The sequence below is a fragment of the Peromyscus eremicus genome, chromosome 1, assembly GCF_949786415.1.
Source record: "Peromyscus eremicus chromosome 1, PerEre_H2_v1, whole genome shotgun sequence".
NCBI classification, from domain to species: domain Eukaryota; kingdom Metazoa; phylum Chordata; class Mammalia; order Rodentia; family Cricetidae; genus Peromyscus; species Peromyscus eremicus.
This window is the reverse complement of record NC_081416.1, coordinates 90,752,332-90,778,861: the sequence shown is the minus strand read 5'-3', so window position 1 is coordinate 90,778,861 and position 26,530 is coordinate 90,752,332. Positions and strand designations below refer to the sequence as shown.

The following is a 26,530-nucleotide window of genomic DNA, read 5'->3' as shown; positions in this document are numbered from 1 at the left end:
ACCTCAAGGTGGACCACCTTAATTAATTGACAGAAGCTCAAGGCATGAAGTGACCGGGGGCTCACAGGGACCCCAAGGAGGACAGAATAGAATGGTAGAGGCTAAGGGAGCAGGCTCTGCTATTCACACCCACCCCCTGCTGGTTAGAGGTCCTTAGAGAGTGTCTGGTCTTTCTGTGGCTTACTTTTCTCACCCGTGAAATGAGGGTGAGGAAAAATAGTGATAAGGTTATGATGAATTTTACATGAGAAAATGAGCAGAGAAAACTTACCTCCATGCTCAGCCATCGAAGTCATTGATAAATGTTTGTTATTATGGCTAACTTTTAAGACCTTCATGGCCTGCAATTCCCCCCACACAGACACCAGCCATTGCCCAGAGAGCTCAACAGGGGAGCATACACGGCCTCTTCAGTCCCTTCTTTAATGGGAAAGGGAAAGGCCAAGTCACCAGTGTAGTAAGAAGACTGTTATTGTCAGCTTCTTTTGTCAATTTGACACCTGGGAAGTGGGGACCTCTACTGAAGAATTACCTTCATCCTATTGGCCTGTGGTCATGTCTGTGGGGACCTCTTTCTTAATTACTAATTGATAGAGGAGGGCCCTGGCAATACCATACCTTGGTAGATGCCCCTGAATTGTTGTGTAGGGAAGGGAGCTAAGAAGGCCAGTAAGCAGCATTCCTCCATGGCTTCTGCTTCAGTGCCTGCCCTGAGTTCCTGCCCTGACTTGATAGCGTAAGTTACCTGCCCTTGGTGATGCAGTGTGACTTGATAGTTGTGACTTAACCCTTTCCTCTCCAAGTCGCTTTTGTCAGGGTGTTTATCACAGTAACAGAAAACCAAGTAGGACAAACTTGGGCAGGTTGTGGCTGTGACCACAGATTTATATCTACAAAGCAGGAAGTGGCATCCATCAGGGGGTGGTCCCCGTCACCAAAGGGTTCCAGAACACCCTTCCGTGGAGTCTCTGGCCTCCTAAAAGGAGAAATTTTGGAGCTAGCAAGCACAGTAGGATGGGGTGGGCAGGGTGGGTTGGAAAGTCCAGAAACACATACACACTCTGCCCATCTCCTGCATGTCAACTCTAATCCTACAGCTTTGGAATCTCCTCCGGTATGTCTCCAGGCAGCCAGGACCAGCCAAGTGCCCTTTAATGGATGAAACCTCTTTGTTGTTGTTGTTGTTGCATGGCAAGGCTCATTCAACCTGGGCAATTCTAGGGCATCAAGACTAATTCTAGTTCCTGCTCCACTGCTCTGCTGAGGCTAAGGTGTCCACTCCCCACTCCTCAAAGACCAGGAGGGGCTGAGACTCTGGGAGAGGCTCACATCTTGAAGACCCCAGAGAAACAGGAGAGGAGGCAGCAGAGGTTATGATGTCCTCAGGGGTCTCAGGCTGACATGGGGGGGAACTCTCCTCCTTTTTCTCTAGTTTGTATCAATAAAAGTCAAGTACAAAAGTGAATAGGTACCAAATTGGTTTCCATGTAAGAGACACTCAGGGCTTAGTGTGGGATGCAACCATTAGGGGCCCGGGACATGCAGACAGGACAAGGACAAGGGTGCGTGCACCAGTCACCCCCAACCCTCACTGTCCTCCCTTTGACCTCTGTGAATTGCACCAGGGGCTCTTCTGCCTGGACTTCCAGCTGGCTTTGGCCCAGGAAAGCTTAGGTGAGGATGTGAGTACCAGAGATGGAGAGGGACAAGGCTGTTTTCTGCCTGCCTCCTGGAGCCTCCTCCCTGCTGGGCTGGGCTTTCTTTAGTGGGATCTTGACCCTCATGGGAGCAGTCTGCTTTCATGACTACAGAGACATCTGCATGGGGTATCGAACTTACCCTATCCACCATTAAACTCTCCTCAGTTCAACTTCCTTACCCAACACCCTTCTGTTCTCAGCCGAAGCCTACTGCATACACTGAGTGCAGAAGGTCTTAGTTTTGTTCAGTTTCTTCCAAGACATTTCTATGGTCAGGGCCTGAAAATGAGGCTCACAAAAACAGTCAAGCAGAATGTGTTGGGAAAAATAGCTTTTAGACTGCCTCCTTGTTTGGGGGCTTGTCTTGTACTAGTGGCCTCCAGGTTGGACATGACTACCTCTGACTTGAATCAGAGCACTTGTGATGACATATCAGCCTTTCATAAGATTAGCCCTATATTCTTTCAGTGAGATTAGGGTTTGTACTTCAGGGGCAGCACAGAGGGAGTGAAGCGCCCCCTAGGGGAAGCTATGAGATGGCAGCTGGTGAGCAAGGAACCCAAGAGAAGGTTGGGGTAGGGGGCAAGAGGCAGAGAGGGGGTGTGGAATCTAATCACACAGCTCAATGGCCTCTCACCAGGAGCAGCTCCACTTGGGAGAAGACTCTGTCTACAAAATGCTGTGTCACAGGTAGAGGGGCTGTACAAGCTGTTGCATGTACAAGTATGAAGTCCAGACCTGGGGCCCCTTGTTGAGAAAGCATTGCAAATGTCTGGATGGTAACAGCATAGCATTATAGAAAGCCAAGGGGACTCCAGCTTGGAACCTCATGCCACATGTCCATGGAACTGGCCTGGGCCACAGCAGGCCTCCCTCCTCCCTCGTCCCCTGGGTCCAGCAACAGTGAGGCTGAGTCAAGACACAGACAGCTCCACAGTGTGGCTGCAGGTAAGTTTAATTAGAAGATGTACCTCCTGTGGCATCATGCTTTCCCCGTCTCTTTCTTGACAGTCATGGTACCAAGCACTCAGAGGATGAAATCCCTGTGTGGGGCTGGGGAGTGATGCTGAGTTGAGGGAGGACCAGCAGGAAGTGAGGGTGTCTCAGGGTCACCTGAGGTGGTCTCAGGGTCACCTGAGGTGCCTCGGGTATTCTACAGGCTTCTCTCCCTCCCCTCCCTCATGTGTACAACCGGAGTCAGAGGGAACGTATCTAGAGACAACACATTTTTGAGTGACTGCCCTGTCTCTCTTTCCCTTGGCTTTAGAATGTGGTAACCACAAATAAGGAGAACACACACAGAGTATGAAGTCCAGAAGGTCCTAGTGCCTCATCTCAGAACGCCCTCATGTCTTGTGCCTTTAGAAAGACATGGTGAAAAATAATATGGAGCTGTGATTCCAGCAGCCTCTGCTTTACAAGGGCACCGTTTAAATGACGACAGCTTTTCCCTTGTAAAAACAGACTCAGGGACAGGCAGACATCAATTTTCTCTTTGTATATGTGTGTGCATACACATGTTAACATCTTACGTGTATAAGCCAAGTATGCCTATGTGTCAAGATATACTGCATGTGTGTCTGACATACTGTGTGTGTACATGTGTCTACAAGAGGCCATGTATGCTACGCATTCATGTGTATACCAGAAGAGCAAATATGTGACCTCTGACCTCTGCTGCTCACGTGGCTAGCAGCTGTGCGAACTGTGTACTGTTCCACAGGGCTGGGTAACTGTGGCTCAGTGCTTTACATCCAGCCCCATCAGTCTTGCTTGTTGTAATAAGCAGGAAGCCATTCAGCACATTTAGGGAAAAGGGTGATAGGATTGTGTATGAATTAGATCTGGGGTGACAAAGCATCACAGGTCACTCAAGGAGCCCTCTGCTTGTCAGCTCTTCCCTCTTCCACTAGGCTGTGGCTTCCTCTTCTCAGCCTGGGCACTGGTGGACGCTGGCTTGCCTGATCCTCTGGATCCATACCATGACAGCAGGCCTCCCGGGCTTCTTCAATAACTGGCTGATTCATCTCATGCATCATGGTGCAAATGGTCAAGCAGAATTGGATTAGCCATATTTCCTGTACTGAGTCACTGACTATTGATAGTCAGTGACGATCAATATTGACTCATCCTATTGATAGTCAGCCTATGAGCAGATCTGCCCTTGCATCAGGCTGAAGCAGGTGTGAGGTGATGTAGTCTTGATGTAGATACCGTGGTACAGGGGTCACATGTTGGACAGTTTTCTTTTTAATTAAGGAGATGTGGATGTAGAAGATAATGATACTTCATGGTCCTATAAAAATAAATTCCCTAGTTCCCAGGGAGGCCAGGACAATATGGTTTCCTCTCCCAGAATGCAGAACTCCCCTGAGCAAAGTGGGTGTGAGCATAGGTTCCCTCCAGAGGCTCCTCCTCTGCTTCTTTGTCACGGCTTAAAATTGTGTCACGTATACATATGTTCTAACTCCCAGGATCTAATTCTCAGTATCCAACTTTACTTGGAAATGGGGTCTTTACAATGGCAATGAAATTAATATAAGGTCATACCATAAGGGTGAGCCTTAATCAATGTGACTGGCATCCTTATAAGGAGTTGTTTGGAAATAGTCATGTGTGACAATGTGAAGATATGTAGGGCACTGTAGCTTGAGTTTTCCTGCCTGGCCAACAGTCAGGGCAAATCTCTCTCACCTGCCAGTCCCCCAGCCACTCAGACCCGACCAAGTAACCACAGAGACTTATATTGGGTACAAACTGTATGGCCGTGGCAGGCTTCTTGCTAACTGTTTTTACAGCTTAAATTAATCCATTTCTATAAGTCTATACTTTGCCACGTGGCTTGTGGCTTACCAGTATCTTCACATGCTGTTTGTCATCGTGGCGGCTGGCAGTGTCTCTCTGACTCAGCCTTCCACTTCCCAGCTTTATTCTCCTCCTTGTCCCGCCTACACTTCCTGCCTAGCCAATGGCCAATCAGTGTTTTATTTATTGACTAATTAGCAACACATTTGCCATACAGAACATCCCACAGCAGGGCACAGTCACCATCTACCAGCCAAGGAAAGAGGCTTTCAGCAGGCTTCCCTTCATACCCTCAGAAGGAACCAGCCTTGCCCACTTCCATTTTGGAATTGACTGCGAGACAGTGAATTTCTGTTATTTGAACCACCCAGTCTGTGGGACTTCATTTTAGAAACTCTAGAAAACTAATATATTCCTCAAGAAAAGCTTCCTGTAAAAGGACAAGGGACAAGAGATGCTAATAGACCCCTGGAGAGGTAGAATGGGGCTACAGATTTCACGTGAACATGGCAACTGGGGGCTAGGCCTTACTCCCTTGGCTTTGCCTCAGGTTCCTAGTTTGGATGCTTAAAAAAGGAAACACACACACACACACACACACACACACACACACACACACACACTCAAGCACACAGAGAGAGAGAGAGAGAGACAGAGACAGAGACAGAGAGACAGATTCATGTACACACAGAGACAAAACACACTCAAGCACACACACGTGCTTGGGTGGCTCAACACTCTCGTGGAGGTCAGAGGACTACTTTTGAATTACTTTTGGGAGCTGGTTTTCTCTTTGCATCACCTGAGTCCCAGGGATCAAACTCAGGTACTCAGTTTTGGCAGCAGGCACCTTGCTGCTGAGCCGTCTCACCAGCTCTAGCCCAGAAACTTCTGACACTCACGTTTGGTTTGACTGAGGAAGGAAGCTTTGAGGCTGGTGTCTGAGCTGGCCATTTAAAATCTCTGTGAGAGCCACTGGAGGTTTTAGGCAAGGGATAAGTCTGGTTATATTTATGCTTGGTGGGAGCCTGAGGTCAGAGAGCAGTTGAGAACAGAGATGCAGACAGCTTGGGGGAGTTGCAGGCATGGGGCCGTTGTCAGATGACCTTTGGGACAGGTTATGACATCGCCAGGGCACTGACAGCCTCCTGCCGATTGGTGCTGCCGACCACTGTCCCTCCCCAGTGGGGAGTGAAGTGCAGTCTCGGGCATTCCTTATAACAGATGGGCCCACGTGCAGGGCTGTGCAAGGCAGGAGGCTGAGTTATGGATCTGAGTTGTGAACTGAGCAGAAGGCTGGCAGTCCAGGAGGTCTTATGGGATATGCTCAGATGGCTCCTTCTAGTATCAGGGAGGGTGGTGGAAGTAGGAAACAAAGTTGTTTAATGTGCAAAACCATTAAGAAAAATAATGCTTTCGCTCCAGGGTGTTCAGAGCCCCTAAGCAGCTGCTAATTAGCTTGCTGCAGTAGCCAGCCCAGGCTGTGATGGGGTGAGGCTGGCTCTGGGCTGGGTACTCCTCAGCCTCTCCCCTCCTTCATGCTCCGACCTCTTGCCTCTGCTCATACCTGTGGTGGTGTTGTGTTCCCCAAAATATTGTGTACTTTAATAAACTTATCTGGGGTCAGAGACAGAACAGCCACAATATTAAACATGAGGATAGGCAATGGTAGCACACACCTTTAATCCTAGCATTCCAGAGGCAGAAATCCATCTGTTCAAGGATACAGCCAAGCATGGTAACTCACGCCTTTAATCCCAGAAAGCAAGCCTTTAATCCCAGGGAGTGATGGTAGAAAGGAAAGATATAGAAGGCGTGAAGACCAGAAACTAGAAGCATTTGGCTGGTTAAGCATTTGGCTGGTTAAGCTTTTAGGTTTTGAGCAGCACAGTTCAGCTGAGAGCCATTTGGATATGAGGACACAGAAGCTTCCAGTCTGAGGAAACAAGATCAGCTGAGAAGTTGGCCAGGTGAGGTTAGCTGTGGCTTGTTCTGTCTCTCTGATCTTCCAGTGTTCACCCCAATACCTGGCTCAGGTTTGATTTTATTAATAAGAACTTTTAAGATTCCTGCTACACATACCCACTTGCTGCCTTATTTCATACACTTACACATAAGAATCCCAGAGATCCTGGGCAGTCTGTGGTTCCCATGCCCAGGTGATGAGGAATCAAGGGGCCATCCCAGGCTCTCTGCTCTCTCTGGCATCTAGGCACAGGGAGAGGGTGACTGGGTGTCCCAGGAGGGAGAAGATCCACTTTCCTGTCTGCACTGTCCCTATGGTTTGGGATGGGATTTGTTCCCTGGGATGCTCCTCAGGGTTGTAGGGAGTGGGTTGATGTTGGGGTGCATTTGATAGGAGGGCAAGGATGTGTGACTTTTGAGGGGCTGCCTATGGAAGTAGTGGCAGGTGCTTCTGAGTGAGTGGTACAGATAGTGTTTTCTGGGGACTGTAGATACAGATGTTGACAGCTTGGTGAACTGTAGGTGTAGCTCGGCATAAATACTGACATTGGAATAGCTATTGGTGACAGTAACTGAGTATTGGGTATTGGTAGACATTGGTGACAGTAACTTGAGTATCAGGATGTCAATGGGTCAAATAATAACAGCCAGAACTTTCTAACACTTCCTATAGATCCACCACAGGTCTATGAATTTCACATGTTTATTTAAGTTTCATCACTAAACTACAAAAGATATTATACTAGTGCCTCTGTGTGTGTGTGTGTGTGTGTGTGTGTGTGTGTGTGTGTGTGTGTGTGCATGTGTGCATGCTCAGGCAAGTGTTATGGAGGTCAGTTTAGGGTGTTGTTCCTTATTAGCTGTCTACCTTGTTTTGTAAGCCAGGGTCTCTCATTGAGATACCAGGGCTGGCCAAGCTAGCCAGGCTGGCTGGCCAAAGAGCCTGAGGGATCCCCCTGCTCTGCCCTACACCCCCTCCTCCTCTCAGCCCCACAAGCACTGGAATAACAAGGGCTCTCCACCACAACTGGCTTTTTACTTAGATTATGGGAATCAAATTTAGGTTCTCCTGCCTGTGTGGCAAAGCACCTTGCCAACTGAGCTATCTCTGGGGCCCTAGTTTCCCTGTGTCCTTGAGAAGATGCACAGAGCAGTCAGGCAGTTGTGAAGGTCACCCAGCTAATAAGGATCAGGACTGGAACTTGAACCTAGGCTGTCTGGCTCAAAGTCTGCTCTTTAACAGTAATCTTGACTGTCTACTTAATGAGGTTTAGAATCACCACAGAAACATACCTCTGGGTGTCTGTGAGAGAGATTCTAGAAAGGTATAAGTGAGATGGGAAGATCCACCCTGAACATGGGCCTACATCGTCTCATGGGCTGGGGTCCAGGACTAAATAAAAAGGAGGAAGAGGATTGAGCACCAGCCTTTATCCCTCTCTGCTTTATTTTTGTTGTTGATGTTTGTGTTTGGGACAGCGTTACCGTGCAGCCTTAGCTGGTTTAGAACTCACTATGTAGACCAGGCTGGCCCCCAATGCATAAAAATTCACCTGCATCAGCCTCGTGAGTGCTGAGATTAAAGGCATGCTCTACCACACCCAGCTTCTCTCCGCTTCTTGACCGTGGTATAGATGGAAACAGGCAGGATGAGGCTAGGGCAGAGGTTGGATCTTGAAGGATGGATTGGAGCAGCTAGAGATGGGTACCAGTTGGAATAAGCACGGTGTTGACTAGGTTAGAGAAATGAGTATGGGGAAGAGAATGTGGGAGCCAGAACTTCAGAAGCATGGAAGAGGTGGTGCCCACAGTCCCATAAGAGCCTCTTCTTGGGGAAACCTAGTTCCATGTTTGGACCTCCTTGGTGATGACCAGCAGGTGTGACCAGCAGGTATAGCCAGCTTGGCAAATGTCCTCTCATTGACTTGCTAGAGCCAAGGGGACTCTTTGGGGAGCTAAGTGTACACTTCCAGGAGAGCCTGTGACAATGGCCTGGGAAAGTCCTAAGGGCCCTTCTAAGTGACTCCTGAGCTGGATTGGGTTCTGGGGAGCAAAAGCTGGCACAAGAGCAGACCTCTCATCCACACTCTGGCATTTCTCAGGACAGGGTTTTCCTAGTCAAGTTTTCTACAAACTACTGGTCCTAAATAGGTCACTACTTAGACTGGGGGCCTCTGGGAAAGAGGGCCCAGGTAAAAGGTGAAGGTGGGGTGAGTGTGGCTAACCTCATCCTGAAAGGGCTGATCCTTAGGACTGGAGAATTGAAGTGGTGTTAAGGTAGAGGTCCCTTGAACCTAAAAACAGGAGTCCTCAAGCAGAGGCAGGGCTCTTCAGACTGAGGCAAGAACAACTTGAAGGATGTTATTGGAGGGAACAGGACTTCAGAAACAGATTCCAAGGAAGAGACTCCATTCTAGGGGCTGTTGGTCTCCAAGGCTGAGTCGAGCAGACTGACATGGAGCCTTGATTAAGTGAGCCATGAATTATGGATAGCATTGTGCTCTGAGACTGGTTAAGAGCATGTCCCCAGCACCATAGAACCTGACCTTATTCAGTAGTATAGAGTTCATCAGATTTAAAACTTAAATTGCTTCCTCTCCGTCAATAGAAGCCTGGCATCCTAATGGCACAAGAGACAGACATGTACAAGGTAGATTACATGAAGGCAGAGAGAAGGACGTCTACTTGCCAAGAAATACTTGAGCCTCCAGAATCTGTGAGAGAGGCACAGAGCACATTACCTCTTAACTTTCATTTTGGACTCCCAGGCTCCAGAACAGTGGTGTGCTGTTTTTCTGTTAAGCTACTCCAGCATATGGCACTGTGTTACAGCCATTGCCTCCTAATGCAAGGGAAGAGCAAACAGGCATCTGCAACTGAACACAGGTAAGAAAGTGTCACGGATGAGGGACAGTAGACAGCTCAGAGAGGTGAAGGAGGTGACTTGGTGACTTCAGGAGAGGGTGGTATAGACAAACATCTGTCAGCAGATGACACTTAGGACTCAGGTGACATCTTCTGAGGAGGACTCTGCACTGAGCACCAGCTCACATGGAGGGAACAGGGATGCAGCCTGAGGGCCCAGTGCCCTCCTCTGAGTTGGGCCTCATACAGCAAGCTGGCACCACAAGCCCCCGTAGTCTGCACAGTTTTAAAGTTGTCTTTATCAATAATGTGAAGAGAAAGAGCAGCTGAGGACATATGTTCAGCTACCAGACTCCAACTCCAGAGGAGCCAGGCACGGCTCACTCCAGGGCACCAAAATGACTACGAAGACCTTTCTTAATCAATCGTATTTTATTGCCAGTTATAAATAGTTTCCATTTGCCCCATATTTACAATTGTAAAATAGTTCAGGATATTATACCCTCACCCACCTCTCTGCATCTATCTATAAACTCCATGAAAATTGAGTAGGAAATAAAAAGCTCTTTTGTGGGGGAGGCCACCCACCTGGCCCCCCTCTCAGACGCCAGACAACCCCACGTGACAGCAGGCGATGTTACAGCTGATGCTACACAGTAGCAAGGCAGTGGCCGGTGGTGTCACCGGAGGGTCAGGACCCCAGGCTCCTCAGGACATTGGTGATAGTCCAGTGTTGTCCCGAGCACTTTTGCAGCACCAGCTGAAAACCAAACTCCATGTCACTGTTTTCTTGCAGCTCCAGGCAGCGCTTGGACTTGCGGTTCTGGATGGAGCCTCCCTAGGAGCCGGACAGAAAAAGCGTCAGAGGGCACAGGGGTAACCAGGCCGACCCAAGGAGTCCCATGCTTGGGGAGTAGCTAGGGCAATCGAGATGGCTTGGGAACCAGCATTCCCATGACTGTAGGTTCCCTCAGCTCCTGGGTACTGATCTTCTCCCAAGGAACGGATGCATGCCTCAGTTTCCCTATAGGGCCCTAGTTCTTCATAGGGGCAGAAATACCCTCCACCAACTTCTGTCTACCATTTTGGGCTGTGGCACACGGCCTTGATCCTAGAGCTAGTTCCAAGTCAGAGGGCTGGCCCCTGCTCTGAGAAGCCTCGTTTTGTGGACCTCTCCATGATCCCCCTGCATCTGAGCATCCCCCAAACTGGGGGCTTCTTGTTCCTAAGGCCTTCCCACAGATGAAAGTTGTTAGTGCTGGGCTCAGAAACTTAAGATCTTGGTTATTGTCTATTTGGCCAGTAGGCTCTCAGGTCCTGAGCATACATGGATCTCCCATATAACTGATGTTCTGGAAGGTTTTGCAGGCACAAATACTCAGTTTATGTCCAAAAGCCCCCGAAGGGAGTGTTTTCCCAAAAGCATCTATACGGCAGCTCAGGCGAGATCCTGAGGGGGTGGGCCCCCCCCCCGGGACTACCGCCCCCAGACTACCGCCCCCCCCCCAGACCACTGGCTGCAGGCCTGCTGTGAGCCTGGGATGTCTGAGGATCTGTCATCATCTTGGTTGTGCTCAGCTGGACTTGAATTTTAAGTAGCTGCCTGAATGATGATGATCCCAAGAGTAGGCACTGAGTATCTGCTAGACTTGCCTAGCACAAGAACCCGCTCCTCCTGTGGTCCTCATCTTGGCTGTAAGCAGGTGCTTGTTGGGGAAACTCAAGCAGTTTCACACAATCATCCTGCTCATCACCATCCAGTCAGGTACCAAGTGCCTCGTGACTGTCCCAAACCCCTCTGCCACTGTGCTTGCCTGGTTTGGACCTCTGTCATCTTTCATCTGGACAGCACAGTGACCGTGTTGACATGCATGGTCAGCCTCGAAAACACCCCACTGCAAAGGACTTCACGGCTTAGGGCTGCTTCTCTCTCTAGCCTCATCTCTGAGCTCTCCAGTTCCATACCCCAACTCTTTCCAGGTTTCTGGCCTATGTTCATTATCTCAGTGCCTAGGCCTCTTCTCTTGAGTTCTGTGGCAGCTTAAGCCACAGTCACATCTCAAAGCCCAGTTCCTTTCCACTTCTCCAGGCTTCCAGCCACCTCCTCCAGGAACCCAGCTGGCATGGTGGTCTTCATCCTGTACCTTCTCCAGCTTACGTCAGAAAGTTCACTGTGTGAGGGACAGATGGCTAGTAAGGAGCTCATTCCAAGGTGGTCACAACCATCCCCATGGCAACCAACTGCTGACCTCTCCAGAGAACATAAAGATATATTTCTCAGGTATACCTAGGAAACAGTTTGTTGCTGTGGGATGTCTTTCTGTATGCTGTAAATATGTGTTACTCCCATTGACTAATAAATAAAGCTGCACTGGCCTATGGCAGGGCAGGATGGAGCCAGGTGGGGAAAATCCAAGAGAGATAGTGAAAGAAGAAAGGAGAGTAAGGGGAGATGCCAGCTGGCTGCCTAAGGAGCAACAAGATGCCAGCAGACTGGTAATGCCACGGCCACATGGCAATATATAGATTAATAGAAATGGGTTGAGTTAAGTTATAAGAGCTAGCTAAGAAGAAGTCTGACCCATAGACCATACAGTTTGTAAATAATATAAGCCTCTGTGTGTTTACTTGGGACCAAGCAGCTGTGGGATGTGGGTGGGAGAGATTCATCCTGACTTGACTGTAGGGCCGGGCAGGATCGGAGAAACTTCTGGCTACAGCTTGTATCTATTATAGTTGAATATGTGTCCCAGGTGACCTAACAATTCCACATCTAGGCTGACATCAAATTGGAATGTGTGCATGAAAGACATGTACTTAAAGGCTTTCTGAAACATAATGCAAATGCTCTAAGCTGGGAAAAGCCCGAACATCATCAAGAACAGACTGGATAAATAACTCAGAGTCTGTTTATATAATGGAATACTATATGGTAATGAAAACTAAACTAAATCTCACAAGCACAATGCTGAGCTAAAGAAGCCAGGTGAAAGAATACATATAATTCTGTTTGATAAGCTTCCCACTGGGGTGAGTAAAACAGATTTAAAGTCAGACGGTAGGAACCAATAAAGAGTGTAAAGACAGCAGGAGGTAAAGGGGCATTCTGGGATGTGGAGCCATGCTGTTTCCTGATCTAGATGTCAGTTACCTGGGTGTTAGTTTGCTTTTTGTATTTTGTGTTTTGTATGTTTTTTTCTGTGTTAGTTTTCAATTAGAAAAAATGTTAAGTGGTTGGAGAGATGGCTCAGCAGTTAAGAGTACTGGCTAATCTTCCAGAGGACCTGGGTTTGATTCCCAGCACCTACACGGAAGCTCACAACCTCTGTAACTCCAGCTTCAAGGATCAGATGCCCTCTCTGGCCCCTACAAGCACATACATACGTAAATGTATTACACATACATAAATGCAGGCAAAACACTTATTCACCACAACATAAAAAGAAACAAATATTAAAAATTTTAGCTCCATCTAGAAAATACTTCATGGAGCAGGAAAAGGAGGCAGGGAAGTTGGAGGTAGAGGGTGCAGAGTGTGGGTGTGCCAGTGTCCAGGAGGGGTATGGGACTCATCCTTCTTATTGTGTAGGTGACGGCCCGGCAGATCACACAATCCATGTTAGAAGCATCGATGTGAGTAGCATCCCCCCATCCACTGCACTCTACATGCTCAGGCCCTCCTCTGGGGAGAACTCTCACTTACTGCAGAGAAAGAGCAGAAGCAAGAGGAGGAAGGGGATCATGCTCCCCTGGTATCACAGGTGCGGGCTCTGAGGCCAGAGGAAGGATTGGCCTCCAGAACCCCCATGTTACAGGATACTTGCAGACTGTTACTTGCAGCCTCTGTATTCAGCCATAGGGCCATAGGCCTTTCCACTCTGCCTGGCACCTCCAGGGAGGAAGAATATCCCTTCCCCAGCAAGAGCCTTTTCCCACAGCTACCTTTCTGAGTGTCCTCTTCCCATGAACTAAGCTCCTGTTCAGAGCATCCACTGGAGACACAACCATTTCCCCTCAGAGCCTCCTCTCTCCTGCCTTTTCCCATTTATGCCCCACTTCCATGATTTTCCACACTCCACTTTCCCAGTGTCTTGTGCAACAGCCTTGCATTAGTTTTTCACTCTGGCTCTCTTTGGCTAAGCCCCAGTAACTTGTGTTGCTCAGAATGAGGTCAAGGCTACCTCACACTGAATAGGCTTCTTAGACATGGCTCAGAATCAGCACTTTTGTGGTCACACCTTGTTCCTGCACCATACCAGGATAGCCATAGAGGACACTTCAAACTGTCCTCTCAGAACTTGTGGTCTTCCTTAAGTCACCAGCCTGTCCTTCAAAGGTTGGACTTTGGGGACCCAGAAGCATCCAATAACACTTGCTCCAAGCAAGGCCACCTCATCTATCACTGCCAGCCCCAATTCCCATAGCATCCACATAAGTCTTGGGGCTCCCTGAACCTGAGCATCTCTGTAGCCCTATGCCTAGGCTGAGCATGGTTCACAGTTCTGAAGTGGTATTGTGGTCAGCCTGTCCTGGTCTCTTCACCACCCTCACCAGACAGGCTGTCTGTCTTGCTCCTGGAGGTGGGGATAAAGCTCAGGCAATAAGTCAGGACCAGCCCAGCTCTTTAAGTCCATGGTCTGCCTGATTTCAGTCTGAGGCAGAGAGGGGAGAGTGCTGATCTCAGAGCTTCTCAATTCTGCTTGTCAGCTGCGGGGACTTGGGCAAGGTTCCCTCTTCTCCCTTTTATTTTTCTTGTCAATAGGGCTAAGGGGTGACTCTGGAGAGGATGAGCAGAAGGGCTAATGGAATACTTGTTTCTCTGCAAGCTGGAAGACAGCACATACACACAAGGGGCTGTTCAGGGCATCAGCCTGGGGGAGGGGTCATAGAAATGAAGCTGGACCAAGCTCTATCCATTATGCTGTAGATTCTGGCTGCTCAGCACATCTCCGGGGCCAAAAGCAGGCCGTGCCAACCAACAGCGAGGCTGGCTGCTTCACATCTCCCAGACCCTTGAGCTTGGAAACCTTGTGGAAGAGAGACTGCAGCCCCTCCTTTCCTGACAGCCACTCCTGCCACTAAGGCCTTCCTTGGGCACTTTCCCAAGGCAAGGGAGTGAAGAAGGAGTAGAAGAGTTTCCTTCAGAGATGCAAGGCTGACATTTCCCAGGCTCTGCCCCACCAAAACCCATGCACCCCAAAGACAGGAAGTGTGTGATTATGGGGTAGAAACAGCTAGTGCGGCCTTCCAGGAGGGTGTGGAAGAAATGCTTCAAGTCCAAGAGCAGGAATGGGGTGGGTAGAAGGGACTCCACTTGAGTGACACTATCAACTCCTTCCTGGGAAGGCTGTATATGAGGCCAAGAGCTCTCTCCTCAGCAGAAAGAGCTTCTAGAAAAGTGAACAATGCAAGCAGCCCCAAATGCTCCCAGGAACCACATTTTGGGAATGGAGAGTACAGCCAGGCCCTCATTGGTGGTAGAACTAGCCTTGGCACTGCCCTCCTCCTCAGAACATCACCGTTCTCATGGGACAAATGCTGGGCATTTTCCTGCCACTCACCAGCCTTGCAGAGGAACCTTGATTTCTTCTATTCATAGTTTGCTCGCACTGGGAAGCAGCCTGGCATTCTTCCTGTCTGTGTCTTGACCTGTGCGTTCTGCACTGGAACTAACATTATTTGCCATTTTCCTGGCACCTTGCCTGGTGTGTTCCCTGCCCAGTCTCATGAATTTCCTACAACACTGTCCAGAGTGGGAGGCATCAGGAGCCCTCATTTTATAGAATTGGAGACTGAGGTTCTGAGAGCCTGGGAGACTTTTCCAAGACTCCATGTGGAACCCAGCTGGGACCCCAGCGAATCTTCCCCATTCCCTGTTCTCCACTAAGAAGTCTACCACTTACCCCACCGTATGCCTATCTCCTAGGTAGTGGGTAGACTGAAGTATGGGTGGTACCCAGTGCTGGGGTAGAGGAAGATGTCTCTGTGAACTAAAGCAGGTTTGGTCTGTTCCCTTTGAGGGTTCTCTGAAGGGACACGATTCATGCATCCTTCCAGCCACAGTCAATGAACATCTGTCAGGTGCCATGCACATTTCTCAGCTGCTTCAATATATTCATGACTGGAAAAAAGAAGGTTTTTGTTCTTGTGGCAACTGTGCTCTAGAAGGGAGAGTTGGCAGCAAATTCTAGCAAGAAGAGGAGGTAATGAGGCTATGCCCCAGATCATGGAGCTCAGGAGGAGGCTCAGGCATGCTGGGAAGCAGGGGATGCTTATCAGTTGGTCAGGGAGACCCTCTATTAAAGGTGAGACCCAAGCAGACACATGGAGGAAGAGAGATGGCTGTCCAGGGGCAGGTTTAGGACCTAATGAGAAGCTCCAAAAACAGTGATGGGCTTAGGGCGAGGCTCAGGAAACTCTTGGGGTACATTTGTGCAGAGGCAGAGGAAGCATTGGTAAAGGGGAGGTGACGAGGCCCAAGGAGTGAGGGTAGAGCCACTGAATTCTGGCTTTTAGCTGCAAGGCAGAGCTAATGTTTGCTAGGTCTGATCCACATGCCAAGCAGGCCACTCTGGGTGCTGGGCTGGGCTAAGTGTTTTGGGAAGGAAGGATGCTGAGACATGTGTTAGCCAACTCTTGTCCTAAGTCCTAGGGCTCGGCCTGCAGCTCTGGACCTGTCACTTGGCTCTGGAGCTGGAGCTGGATGCTGAGATCTGAGCATCCCTCTCTCCATGGAGGGCCCTGCTTGTTGGTTTACTAGTCTGGTCATCAAAATTATTTGTGTAATGCTTACAACTACGGGATCTAGAAACACACAATACTTTTAATTAAAGAATTTAAATAAGGGCAATTAAACCTGGCAGGAGAGAAGCTGCAGCACACAGAGGGCTTAATTGGAATGAAAACCTAATTAAATATGGAAGCAGCCATTAAAAAAGCGGAAGTTGAATGTATAGGATAAAGAATACTAATAACAGTTCCTAGAGCCAGTCCCAGGCACTGTCTTGTTCTTCCTTCCGGCAAAGGGCCCAAACAGAAGCAAGTAAGAAATGACTTTTTCCGCAGGCCCTAGTCATGTGACCCAGGGAGTGATCATGTGACCTGGGAAATAGCTGAGCCATTCAGGGCTTCTGCCTATCATCTCATCTACCATTCTGGGCCACTTGAGATCTTAGCACAGAGGACTATGGATACACTGGGACATGTAGAAGTCACTATCCGTGAAACCCTCAGCCACAGATCTCAGGTCATGCATGATACAGCCAAGAACCTCTCTGCCTCAGTTTCCCCAAAAGGATATTAGATGATGGCTAGGTATGGGTCAGATAGCCCCAGACTAGCCCTCCCCTACCCAGGAGGTGCATGCTGAGGTGTCTTCCTCACTGCAGCCCTGAGGCATAGAAATGAAGATTTTTCATTTCATAAAACTAGAGACTGAGACCAAGAGGTTCAGGAGCTGGTTCAGGCTCATGGTTAGCAAGTGGTGGGACCAGGCTTGAAGCCCAGGGATGGTCCACTGGAGAGCAGAGTCACCAGAGTGCCTGGGAAACTCAACCACTACCCTGCTTTCCGAATCAGTAGGTCTCAGACATAGCCTGACAATGTGTCTCTTTCAGTCCCAAGTGCCATCTTAATGACAGTGCTGGTCCGGGGCCAGCTTCCAAGATCAACAGCACTTGTGACCCTCTTTTAGGAAAAGCCTGGCCTGTGTCCCTGGGCAAGAGCCTCTGGGATGTCTGGGCTGGTCTTCCTTGTACTGGGGATATGTCTAAGGCCAACTGTGTACGGGATCCTAGATCCTGGATTCGCTGACTCCTTTGCTTACCTCAGAGTTCCCATTCCACCTTCCTTGCTAATGAACTTTCCAAGGGCAAGCATTCCTGTGGGTCTTGGGCTTTAAGCTCAGCAAGCTGCAAAGTTTCCAGGTTAAGTACTCAATGATTGATAATCAGATACTTTAAAGCTTGGGCAGGACATTAGGCCTAGTTACAGAAACCCCAAGCTTAGGTGTTTTGTAGAGTAAAGCGGTCTTTGTGTAGTATGAATATTCAACACTTACTGTGTTCAATATCCACTTCGATGTTTTCTTACTTCAAGGAGACTCACCTAAGCCTAAGTGAGATTTTTGCTTGGGATTAGCTGTAGGGAGGCTGGCTGAGGATAGATATTTGCAACACCAAGTAATCAAGGATAGGTAGAGAGGAGTCCAAAAACACAGGTGTCTGGAGAGTTGGCCAAGGTAGTTGTAGTCTGGCCAGTTCACATATATCTGACTCAGCAAGGAAATCCCACCTCAGATTCCTACTAACTGGTATTCTGGACAACAACAGAGCCATCCTGGTGTGGAAATTTACAGTGTGGACTCTTGAGACAGCATTCCTAGGACTCACTATTACTTAACTTGTTTGTGCCTCAGCTTCCTCATCTCTGAAATGGGGATAATATTAGAAAATGCCTCCTAGCCCCACCATGGTTTCAAAGAAGTATTTATAAAAGGTTAGCCTAGTGCCTGGTATGTTATAAACACTATATAAATTTTTGATACATTTAAAAATCCCATGCAGTTCTGGGGAGCTGAGCAATCACATCTGCTCCTGTCCCTGGTCTCTGCAGGAAGAGAAGGAAGAGGAAAATGCTGATTGCTCTAATTTTAAAAATAACTAAGAAAACAGGGTCTAAACAAAGCGTCGTCAGTCCCTTGAAACTGGACAGCCCCACGCGCACCCTTTCTTATGACCTGGAAATGAAAAGCTGCTTTCTCCCAGAGCCATAATGAAACACCCGATTATAGCCCTTTCTTTTCGGCACAAAAGGTTCTCAAGGCTGGATGTGCTGACAGCGCTTGGGGACGGAGCTGGGCAAAGTCAAAGGCTCCTCCTCCTTTGAGTGGAGGAATTCACAGGCAAGGTTAGAAGGCCTTCTGGGGAAATTCGCCTGCAAATAGGTTTTGCAGCAGGATAATTTCATATTAGGTTATCATATTAGATCCCAGCAGTCAAAAACAACTGTCCCTTGGCATGTGAGCTGGGCGCTGGGCTCTGTGATCCCCTGGGGCATTATCCCACTTTCCTGGCACCAACAGACACCTTTGTTCTTCTCATTGACAGTTCCTCCAAGAATGCAGTGAGTCCAGGGCTGGGATGTGGGACTTCCTCCATGTGACCCTGGACTCAATACTTCTACCAAAGAACTGATAGTTGGAGGTAGCTAGTATAAAGGGCAAGCTAGAGAAACTGAGACAAAATCTCCCCTTTCAAAACATATTCACACCAATTTGTACTCTGCTCCATGCAGTATGAACATTTGTTTAGTAAAAAAGATTTCTTCTACCTCCTCAAAAATATGGTTATAGGAAGGAATGCACATGAACACACATGCACATACCCACATAGAGAAAACGTGGTTTGCGTGCTTCTAACAATAGTAAATATGGTCAATGAAGGTAGGGTTTTGCTTGTCTTTGGACATACATCTAGCTCAAGATCTGGGAATCAGGAGGCCTCTAAGAGTCATACATTTATTTTAAAGGGCCCCTTCATTTGATCAACAGCACACTGTATGTCTGTGCTGGTTGAATTTTGTCAATTTGATACAAACCAAGGCATATCTGGGGAGAGGTAATCTCAATTAAGAAATTGCTCCCATCAGCTTGGCCTGTAGGCAAGTCTATGGGGCATTTTCTTGATTAATGATTGATATGGAGGGGGCAGTCCACTGTGGGTGGTGCTACCAGTAGGCAGGTGGCCATGGTTTGTATAAGAAAGCAGGCTGAACAAGCCGTGAGGAGCAAGCCAGGAGTAATCAGCATTCTCCATGGTCTCTGCTTCAGCTCCTTCCTCCAGGTTTCCGCTTGAATTCCTGCCCTGACTTCCCTCAGTGATGGCCTGTGATAGGGATGTGTAATAAACTCTTTCCTCCCCAAGTTGCTTTTGGTCATGGTGTTTATCACAGCAGTAGAGAAGCAAACCAGGACAGTGTCTACTCTGTCCCAAGGTTTCTGTTCTCTGGTAGAGCTGCCTAAAGCGTGGGACACAGTCCTGTTATCCACGCTACTGGACACATGAACAGTGTCACAGGGTGGAATGATGGGGAAGGGGTCCCACAAAGTGTCATGAAGACCCTCATTTAAGTTTGACCTATTCTTAATTTGTGATGTTTTGTCTTTGGGCTGGCCCAGTAGTCTTGTAGATGGCACAACCCCCACCCCCACCCCCTGGAGCTCTGCAGTCTAACTTCAGTAGCTTAGACTTGTAGAGTTTTGGGGCTGGGAAGGTGTAAAATCCACCCAGTTCAACTTCTGTGGATCCCCACGCCTGGCCCCTTGGTGATCCACCAACCTCGTGGAGAACTCTGACCCTGACTTTTGATTTTTCCCTCTCTGATCTTCTGCAGGGCTCCATGGGACAAGCGGCACCTTCCCACACTTGCCAGTCCTTGAGATTCCAGAATGAGGAGCTCAAAGCCTCTTGCCATCTTTCTGGTCTTCAGCACACTCATCCCTTCTACTACCATTCAGGTGCACAGGAGGGCTGTGGGGAAGCTGGACCGAGAGGACACGTCCCAGCAGCCTTCTCAGGGTCCCCCAGGAAGATCTTGTAGAGGTGACTCTAGCACTGAATTAACTATTGAAAGCCACAGAGATGGCCAGGGATTCTTTGCTCTACTGATGTCCTTCTAGTGACAGAGCATATGCTGCTTCCGTTTCCTGGTCCAAAGATCACTGACCGAAATGCCTCTTCCATTAATGCTATACTGGACTTTTAGAATGTCCTCTAAATCCTAGGCTGAAGGGAACTTCCAGGAGATTGAAGGTTGTATACTTAATTAATAGATATTTATAATACCAGGAGAGAGTTTGGGGATTTCTTTAATGGGGGCAGACAGGAGTTAGAAAACTAATAGAAAGCAACTAATACCTACCAACCTACCATTTCCCTTTTGAGAGAAATTTGTTTGAGGGAGTGAGTCTTATCACATTACTAACTCTAAGTCCAGAGCTATAGGTTATCATGGGTTACTAATACCATCCCAGCCCCACCCAGCCATTATCACTAATCCACCACTGTGACCAACAGAGCATTGCCATGCCTCTCAACGTCCTCCCCAACTGCTGTCTCTGCGGCTACCAAATCCTCTCACCTATCCTGGGGATAATAGGACAGCCCCTTCCTACCTCACTTCCCAGCCTCCAGCCTCTCCTCCTCTACTCCACCCAGCTGCTGTGGGCATCCCACCCAGCTGCCGTGGGTATCCCACCCAGCTGCCGTGGGTATCCCACTCAGCTGCTGTGGATATCTCCAGATCTCACCAGGGATACTGCTATGGTTTAGACAAGGTTTGTCTTCCTCGTGTTGATGTCTGTGTCTTTGGCATGGTGGTGTTGCGGTGGTAAGGCCTATTGGGAGGTCCTTAGGTCACCGAGGGCTTGCCCTCTGTGGAACCTTTGTGTTAGTTATTGTGAAAGCATGCTGTTAACAAAGAGAGCCTGAGCTGTGTTTTATTGTGAGCTCCCATCTCTAGCCATGGTGACACCATCCTTCAGGAGGCGGTCAGAAGAGCTGACTAGAACTGTGTATTCGACAATCTCTTCTTGTCATAGTAATGGAAATTGACCAACACAGCTCAAGAGCTTCCTTAGAGTGTCCCTTTGATTTGAGGTGAAGTCTAAAGTTGGGTGTGGCTTTAACAACTTCCCCCTCCCACCTGTCCCATCACACTCCACCCACACCACACAGTAGACAGGATGCTAGAAAGGATGCTCGGTTTTGCTATGCCTCGGCCCAGGCAGAACTTCTGTTTGGGGTGCTCCTTTCCCTCCCCGTCTCTAGGAACCGTCTGTGCCAGCTTTCAAGAGTCAGGTCAAACACACTGCACACATCCTTGAGTTCTGCACACGGAGCCAGTCACCCTGGGCTCCCAGAGCACTGCACAGCCCTCTGGTTTTGCACTCATCAGTCTGTTTGTTGTGTGTTTACATGTCTCCGAGCTCCGTGAGGGCAGAAGCCATGTCTGATTCACGTCCGCATCCCCCCTGCCAAACCCTGTGCTCAATAAATGTTTGATGAACGACTGAAAGAAAGAATGTTCATCATCAGAAAATTGCTCATCAGAGCCCTGTACATCAGCGTTGCCAGGAGATGTTTTCATCAAATGTGGTTTCAGAATATCAGTGTCTAACAGTGTCTCAGTGCAGCCAGAAGCATTGGAAATTCAGGAGGGCTTGCAGAGGTTAGAGGGGGCACAAACTATTTGTTAAACAGAAAACCAAGGTATGAGATGGAACAGAGATATGCAAATGCCTTTTTTGTGTAGAACCTAAGAGAATCCCACTGAATTATTTTTAAATTAATTCGGCATGTCTGTGAAGTTTAAGCATGATCCTCAGGAGAATAAATAATGCAGACTTTGAAACCAGAAAAGAGATTCCAGATGCACCCAGAGAAATCTCTTTCCATCTCGGCTTCTGCAGCAGAACATTCTAGTTGGTCAGGTCACTGCATAATTTGCAAAGATTAAAATGTGTTACAAGAAAATTAGCCCAAGTACAAGACTGTGTGTGTGTGCCTGTGCGGCAGTCACAAGACAGGGTCTCTCACCGAGCCTGCTGCCAGCTCTGGGATTACAAGCCCGCACAGCCATATTCCTTTGTTTGTTTGTTTGTTTGTTTGTTTGTTTATGTGGATACTGAGTATTGAACTCGGGTCTTTGTGCTTGTGAGGCAAGCATTTTACTGACTGAGCTTTCTCCAAAGCTCAAGTACAAGACTTTAATCATTTAAGAGGCTCCAGGATGCCTTTGGCCCTGTGAGCAGTGATCTCCTCATCAATGAGCAGTGGATGGATGGATTCCAGGTCTCCTGATAAATATCGATCATTTTACATCAAGCAAAAATTGCACATCTAGTCATTATTGAATAGTAAATGGGAAGTGGCTGTTCTGGGTTTGCAAACTAGGAATTGAAAGATATTACTTCCAAACAGTTCCCTTTGGTAGAGAGATCAAAGATGTGGTTGCCAGAGCACCTGGGGAGTTTTAATTAGACATATGCTAAAGTGGCTGAAAACTGCCTGGCCCCCAGCATGCTCCACAGCAGCACTGTCTGCTTGGCTAGTCAATGAGTCCATTCAGGTAGGATTCCTATGGGGATGCCTGTTTGAGACTATGTTCTGAAATGGAGGAAGGAAGGACCTCACTGTGAGATGGTTTTGTCTTGAGGCCAAGGCTCAAAGACAGACTGACAGACAGAGCTGTCTCCCTACTATTTCTAGAGGTTTCTGCAGTATCAAAGCCTAAAAAGGGAGCTGGGAGATTCAGTGAAACAGGAATAGTTACATTTGGGTAATGCAAGACCCCAGGGCCCAGGACACCCTTCTGGCCTGTGACTTCCTGTAGGTTATGGCAAGACAGTCCAGAAGCAGCTGTCTTCATGCTTTCAGGGAGGTGAGGCACATGCTCGCCCATCTCAGGAGTCAGCCACACTCGTAAACTAGTTCAACATCCAAAGTCTGAGACCCTTGAGTCAGTCGCAGATGCTGCCTGGTAGTGATCTTGAGGCAGGCCAGGATCCTGAGGGCCCGCAAGGTCATGGCAGAGAGGCATAGTTAGACTATCTAACTTTCAAACTTCATGTCAGCCTCCTGCTAACTCTTCATCCTGTCTCTTTTCCTTTCTTGAAACTTCTAACCCAGCTCCCTAATCTCCACCAGAGGGGGCTTGGAAAGCCTAGACCTAACTGTACCCTGGGGCTGTATAGCCTCCCATCCTCATCAATGCTGAGGTCCAGTGTCCCTTCTAGTGTCTGCTCTGGCAACTCCCAACTATGCCCTCCAGGATCAGACCACACTCATCTGAGTGCTGTGACTCAGTGTAGGTTTGATGGTTCACCTTCTGACTCATGCTGTTCCCTCTATCAAAGGGAGCAGTTGCAATGTTCTAGTACCCTGTCTTCTGAAAAGCCACCAGCCCTGTTCCACCCCAGTTCCCTAACTTCCTGAATCATTCTGAGCTGAACCTAGGGCCCCAGGAGGCCTAGCTGAATGCAGTAGTGAGTGACTTCCATAGACTGTGGTGTAACCGTCAAAGGCCCCGAAGTCTCAGGCATAAATCTGTTTTCATCCTAGCAAAGTCAGCCCCACCCACTTCCCCAGGCCCAGGGTCTATCTCCCTCACCCCTTGTCCCTCAGCCTATGAGCTTGCTTTGCTCCTGACCTGAGAAAAGAAATCGTAGTCATATTTTCTACACACACCCAGACCTCAAATGCCTTCCATAGCCACACCATTGAGTGTCTTCTGCCTGTGAACCTGAAGGAGGGAAGCTCCATTCTGTGTCCCTCTGAGACAGATATCTAGCAAGGGACAGGGACAAGTGTCTTGCCAGGTACAGCAACAGGGCATAACTGGGGAACCTAGGGCTTCAACAGGAGATGAAGTAGGAAGAAACAAATCCCAGTCTCACACCCCAGTCCCAACCCTGGTCTTCAAGGGGGCCACTTCCAAAGCAATGCCATGATTACAAGTATAAAAAGGAATTTGGGGTGTTTTATGAGTAGTAATTGGCATGGTGTGTTATTCCTACCGGAAATGATGCACAATGGTTGGTAAGGCACCTTGGTGGGAGTTAACAAAGTCTTTTGTCCCTTATTTCTTTCCATTGAACCCGGCATACTTTACAGGCCCAGCTCGGCCACCCTCTACCTGCCTGTGATGAACTCCCTTGGTTCCCTGTAAACTTCCTTTCCATCTGCTTTCCTGGTTCAGGCTCTCATTTCAATCTTTAGCCCCCAAGTTTATGACCTTGACTTGAACTTGCTGTTTAGTATTGACCTCCACCACTCACTTAAGACAAGGATGGCTCTCTCAAAGACCCCTGATTCTTGTACCCAGACCACAGGGCAAAGATGTCTTGTGCCCACAGAGTGTGATACATCCCCCAACCCCACCAGCATCCTCCACCCCCATGCAGGGGACAGTGATTAGATCCAAGTTCCTTGTCTTGCCCTGCCAGAATCCTCCTTCCTCGTGGCAGAAGCAACTGTCTGGGAGGTTTGAATGATGGGCTTCTGCTACTTAGTCTCCTGAGTGTGACAGTCCCTCCTGGCCTCCCCTGATTCTGTTCAGGTCCCCAGGCACTCTGGAGTTCTAGGGCCATGTGGGGCTCCCTCACCTCCTGGAAGAATCAGCCACCTTACCACCTAGAAGGCCAGTGTCCCTCCCCAACCACAGGCTGAAACTGATCCTAACAGTAGAGTCCCTCTGGTGGGAAGCTCTTGGGGCAGAGGCAGAGTGCATTCAAAACTGGGTGTTCGAATCCTGGGATTCTATTTCATGAGAGACACAGCAGCCGAGGAACGGTACAAAGTTAAACACAGGCCTCCAGACTGATGGAGACCGAGGAAGGGAAGCTCCACGGTCACTCGTGTGGGGATTGCTCCTCACAAAGCGTCCGGACAGTGCCCCAAGGAGGAGCCTCGTCCCTCCAGTGACTGCTACCTGAGAGAACTGCCAGTGCAGCTTCATCCTCTTGGCCTTGGCATAGCTGCACTCGATGAGCCGGGGCCGGCCGTTGACGTCCACCAGACAGCGGTTGTCGTCATCATCGACCGTGGGGCTGAGGACGCCCACGTGGATCTGCTGGCTGCTTGTGTAGTACACATTCTAGGGGGAAGAGAAGGGGGAAAAGGTCAAAGGACAGTGGCCAGAGAGATGGAGGTTAAGTGGCCATTGTCACCGGACAACTGGCAAACAGTTCTTGGTAAGGGAAGACCCCAGATTGTTACATCCAGTAACTTTCAGATGTACAACTAGGACCGTGGACAGCCAGAAACCCTTCCAATTTGTGAACCAGGAGAGCATCTGGTCCACGTGTATTAAGGAGACAAAACTTTTAAGAAATGAAACTTGCCCTCACTGCACAGCACACTCTGATATTTTCTATTCTATTCTTGCATTGAAAAACATTGGCCATAACCTTTTCAATTGATTTTACCACCCACAGCTTTGAAAGTACCTCTTGGATCCATTATGTGCAGACTCGCTGACTTCCCTCATAAATATTTTGTACCAGATACCGCACTTGGCCATGAGACACAGAGCATGAAGGCCCAGGCCCTGCCTTCGGGGAGCATCTAGTGTTGGGGGCTGGGATGTGAAAGTCAGAATATTCACCTCTACTAAGACTGTACACAGCAGGGCCTAGCAAGCACTGTCCTAAAGGAGGGAGCATGGCTGGCCTTGAGGGTATGTTGGGGAAACCTGAGGTCCACCCTCCTATTCAATGAGGACTCCCAGCTACGGCTTCTACAGTGAAGGAAAGGGATGCAGTACATTCCAGCAAAGGAGAAGGGTGAGGGAATGAAGCCGCAGAGCCAGACCTTGGCAGCTAAGAGTTCTGTCTCAGAAAAGCCACACAAGACTTTGTTTTGTGCTGTTTCCAGCAAGGAGTGTGTCACGATGTGTGAAGTATCATCTACCAGGGAAGCTCATTGGAACCTAAGCACCCAAATTTATACTAGTCTTGGCCTGAGATGTACAAAAATGCCTCTTTTCCCTCCCATTCTGGTCTCCCACTGTGTCATTAGCAACATGACTATTAGCAAGACCCAAATAGAGGCCAGAGAAGGTGGGAGCCTCTTGAAGTGTACCCTGGACAGGAGGAAGGGGGTGAAGACAGAGGGACAAGTATCATGGCCAAATCAATCCTCTAATAGCTTCTTACAGTTTATGAGGTTAGTAAATCCAGGGATGAAGGCATCAAAACCACCAGCCTTACTGATTGCTCTCATTACAGAGGTGAAGGATTCTAATGACCAGAGTTCTAAGCAGAGGCAAAAGGTATCAGCTCAACATGAAGATGGAAAGAGAATGCAAGAGACAAGGATGCCTTGCCAAGTTGACCATGGTGGAGAGCTGAGTTTCTAGTACAAGGCCAAGAAGGTCCAATTCTGTGGCCTGGGTTTCTAGGCTGCACCCAGGAAATCTGAGGATCTGCTGAGAATCCTAGTTCATTGGAGTTGAGGAAGAATTTGACAGAGTTAGGATTTAGGAGTTTCAGTAGTTGTGCGGTTAAGCATCACATTTATCTATCTATCCAAATAAAAAATCAATCTCCGAGTTGAGTTCTGTGGATACAGGGGTGAGAAAGCTGTAGGTCTTGTGTGGTAGAAGCCTGGAGACTGGGTAGGATGGTCAATCATCTC

The 26,530-nt window shown here is 48.6% G+C and overlaps 1 protein-coding gene and 1 long non-coding RNA gene across 2 annotated transcripts in view; one reads left to right on the top strand and one right to left on the bottom strand.

Annotated features, from left to right (window-relative positions):
• Positions 1-9,748: 9,748 nt before the first annotated feature.
• Positions 9,749-26,530, bottom strand: part of Galnt18 (polypeptide N-acetylgalactosaminyltransferase 18) — a 320,423-nt gene continuing 303,641 nt past the window's right edge. The window contains exons 10-11 of the mRNA XM_059268803.1: positions 24,825-24,989; positions 9,749-10,173 (exon numbers count right to left, since the gene is read on the bottom strand). Of these exons, the coding sequence (XP_059124786.1) occupies positions 10,027-10,173; positions 24,825-24,989 (312 nt within the window). The 3' untranslated portion in view covers positions 9,749-10,026. The remainder of the gene's footprint in view (positions 10,174-24,824; positions 24,990-26,530) is intronic.
• LOC131915486 (uncharacterized) lies at positions 11,610-20,181 on the top strand. Its single transcript, XR_009380340.1, has 2 exons — positions 11,610-11,831; positions 19,728-20,181. It is a non-coding gene; the product is annotated as an uncharacterized LOC131915486 (long non-coding RNA).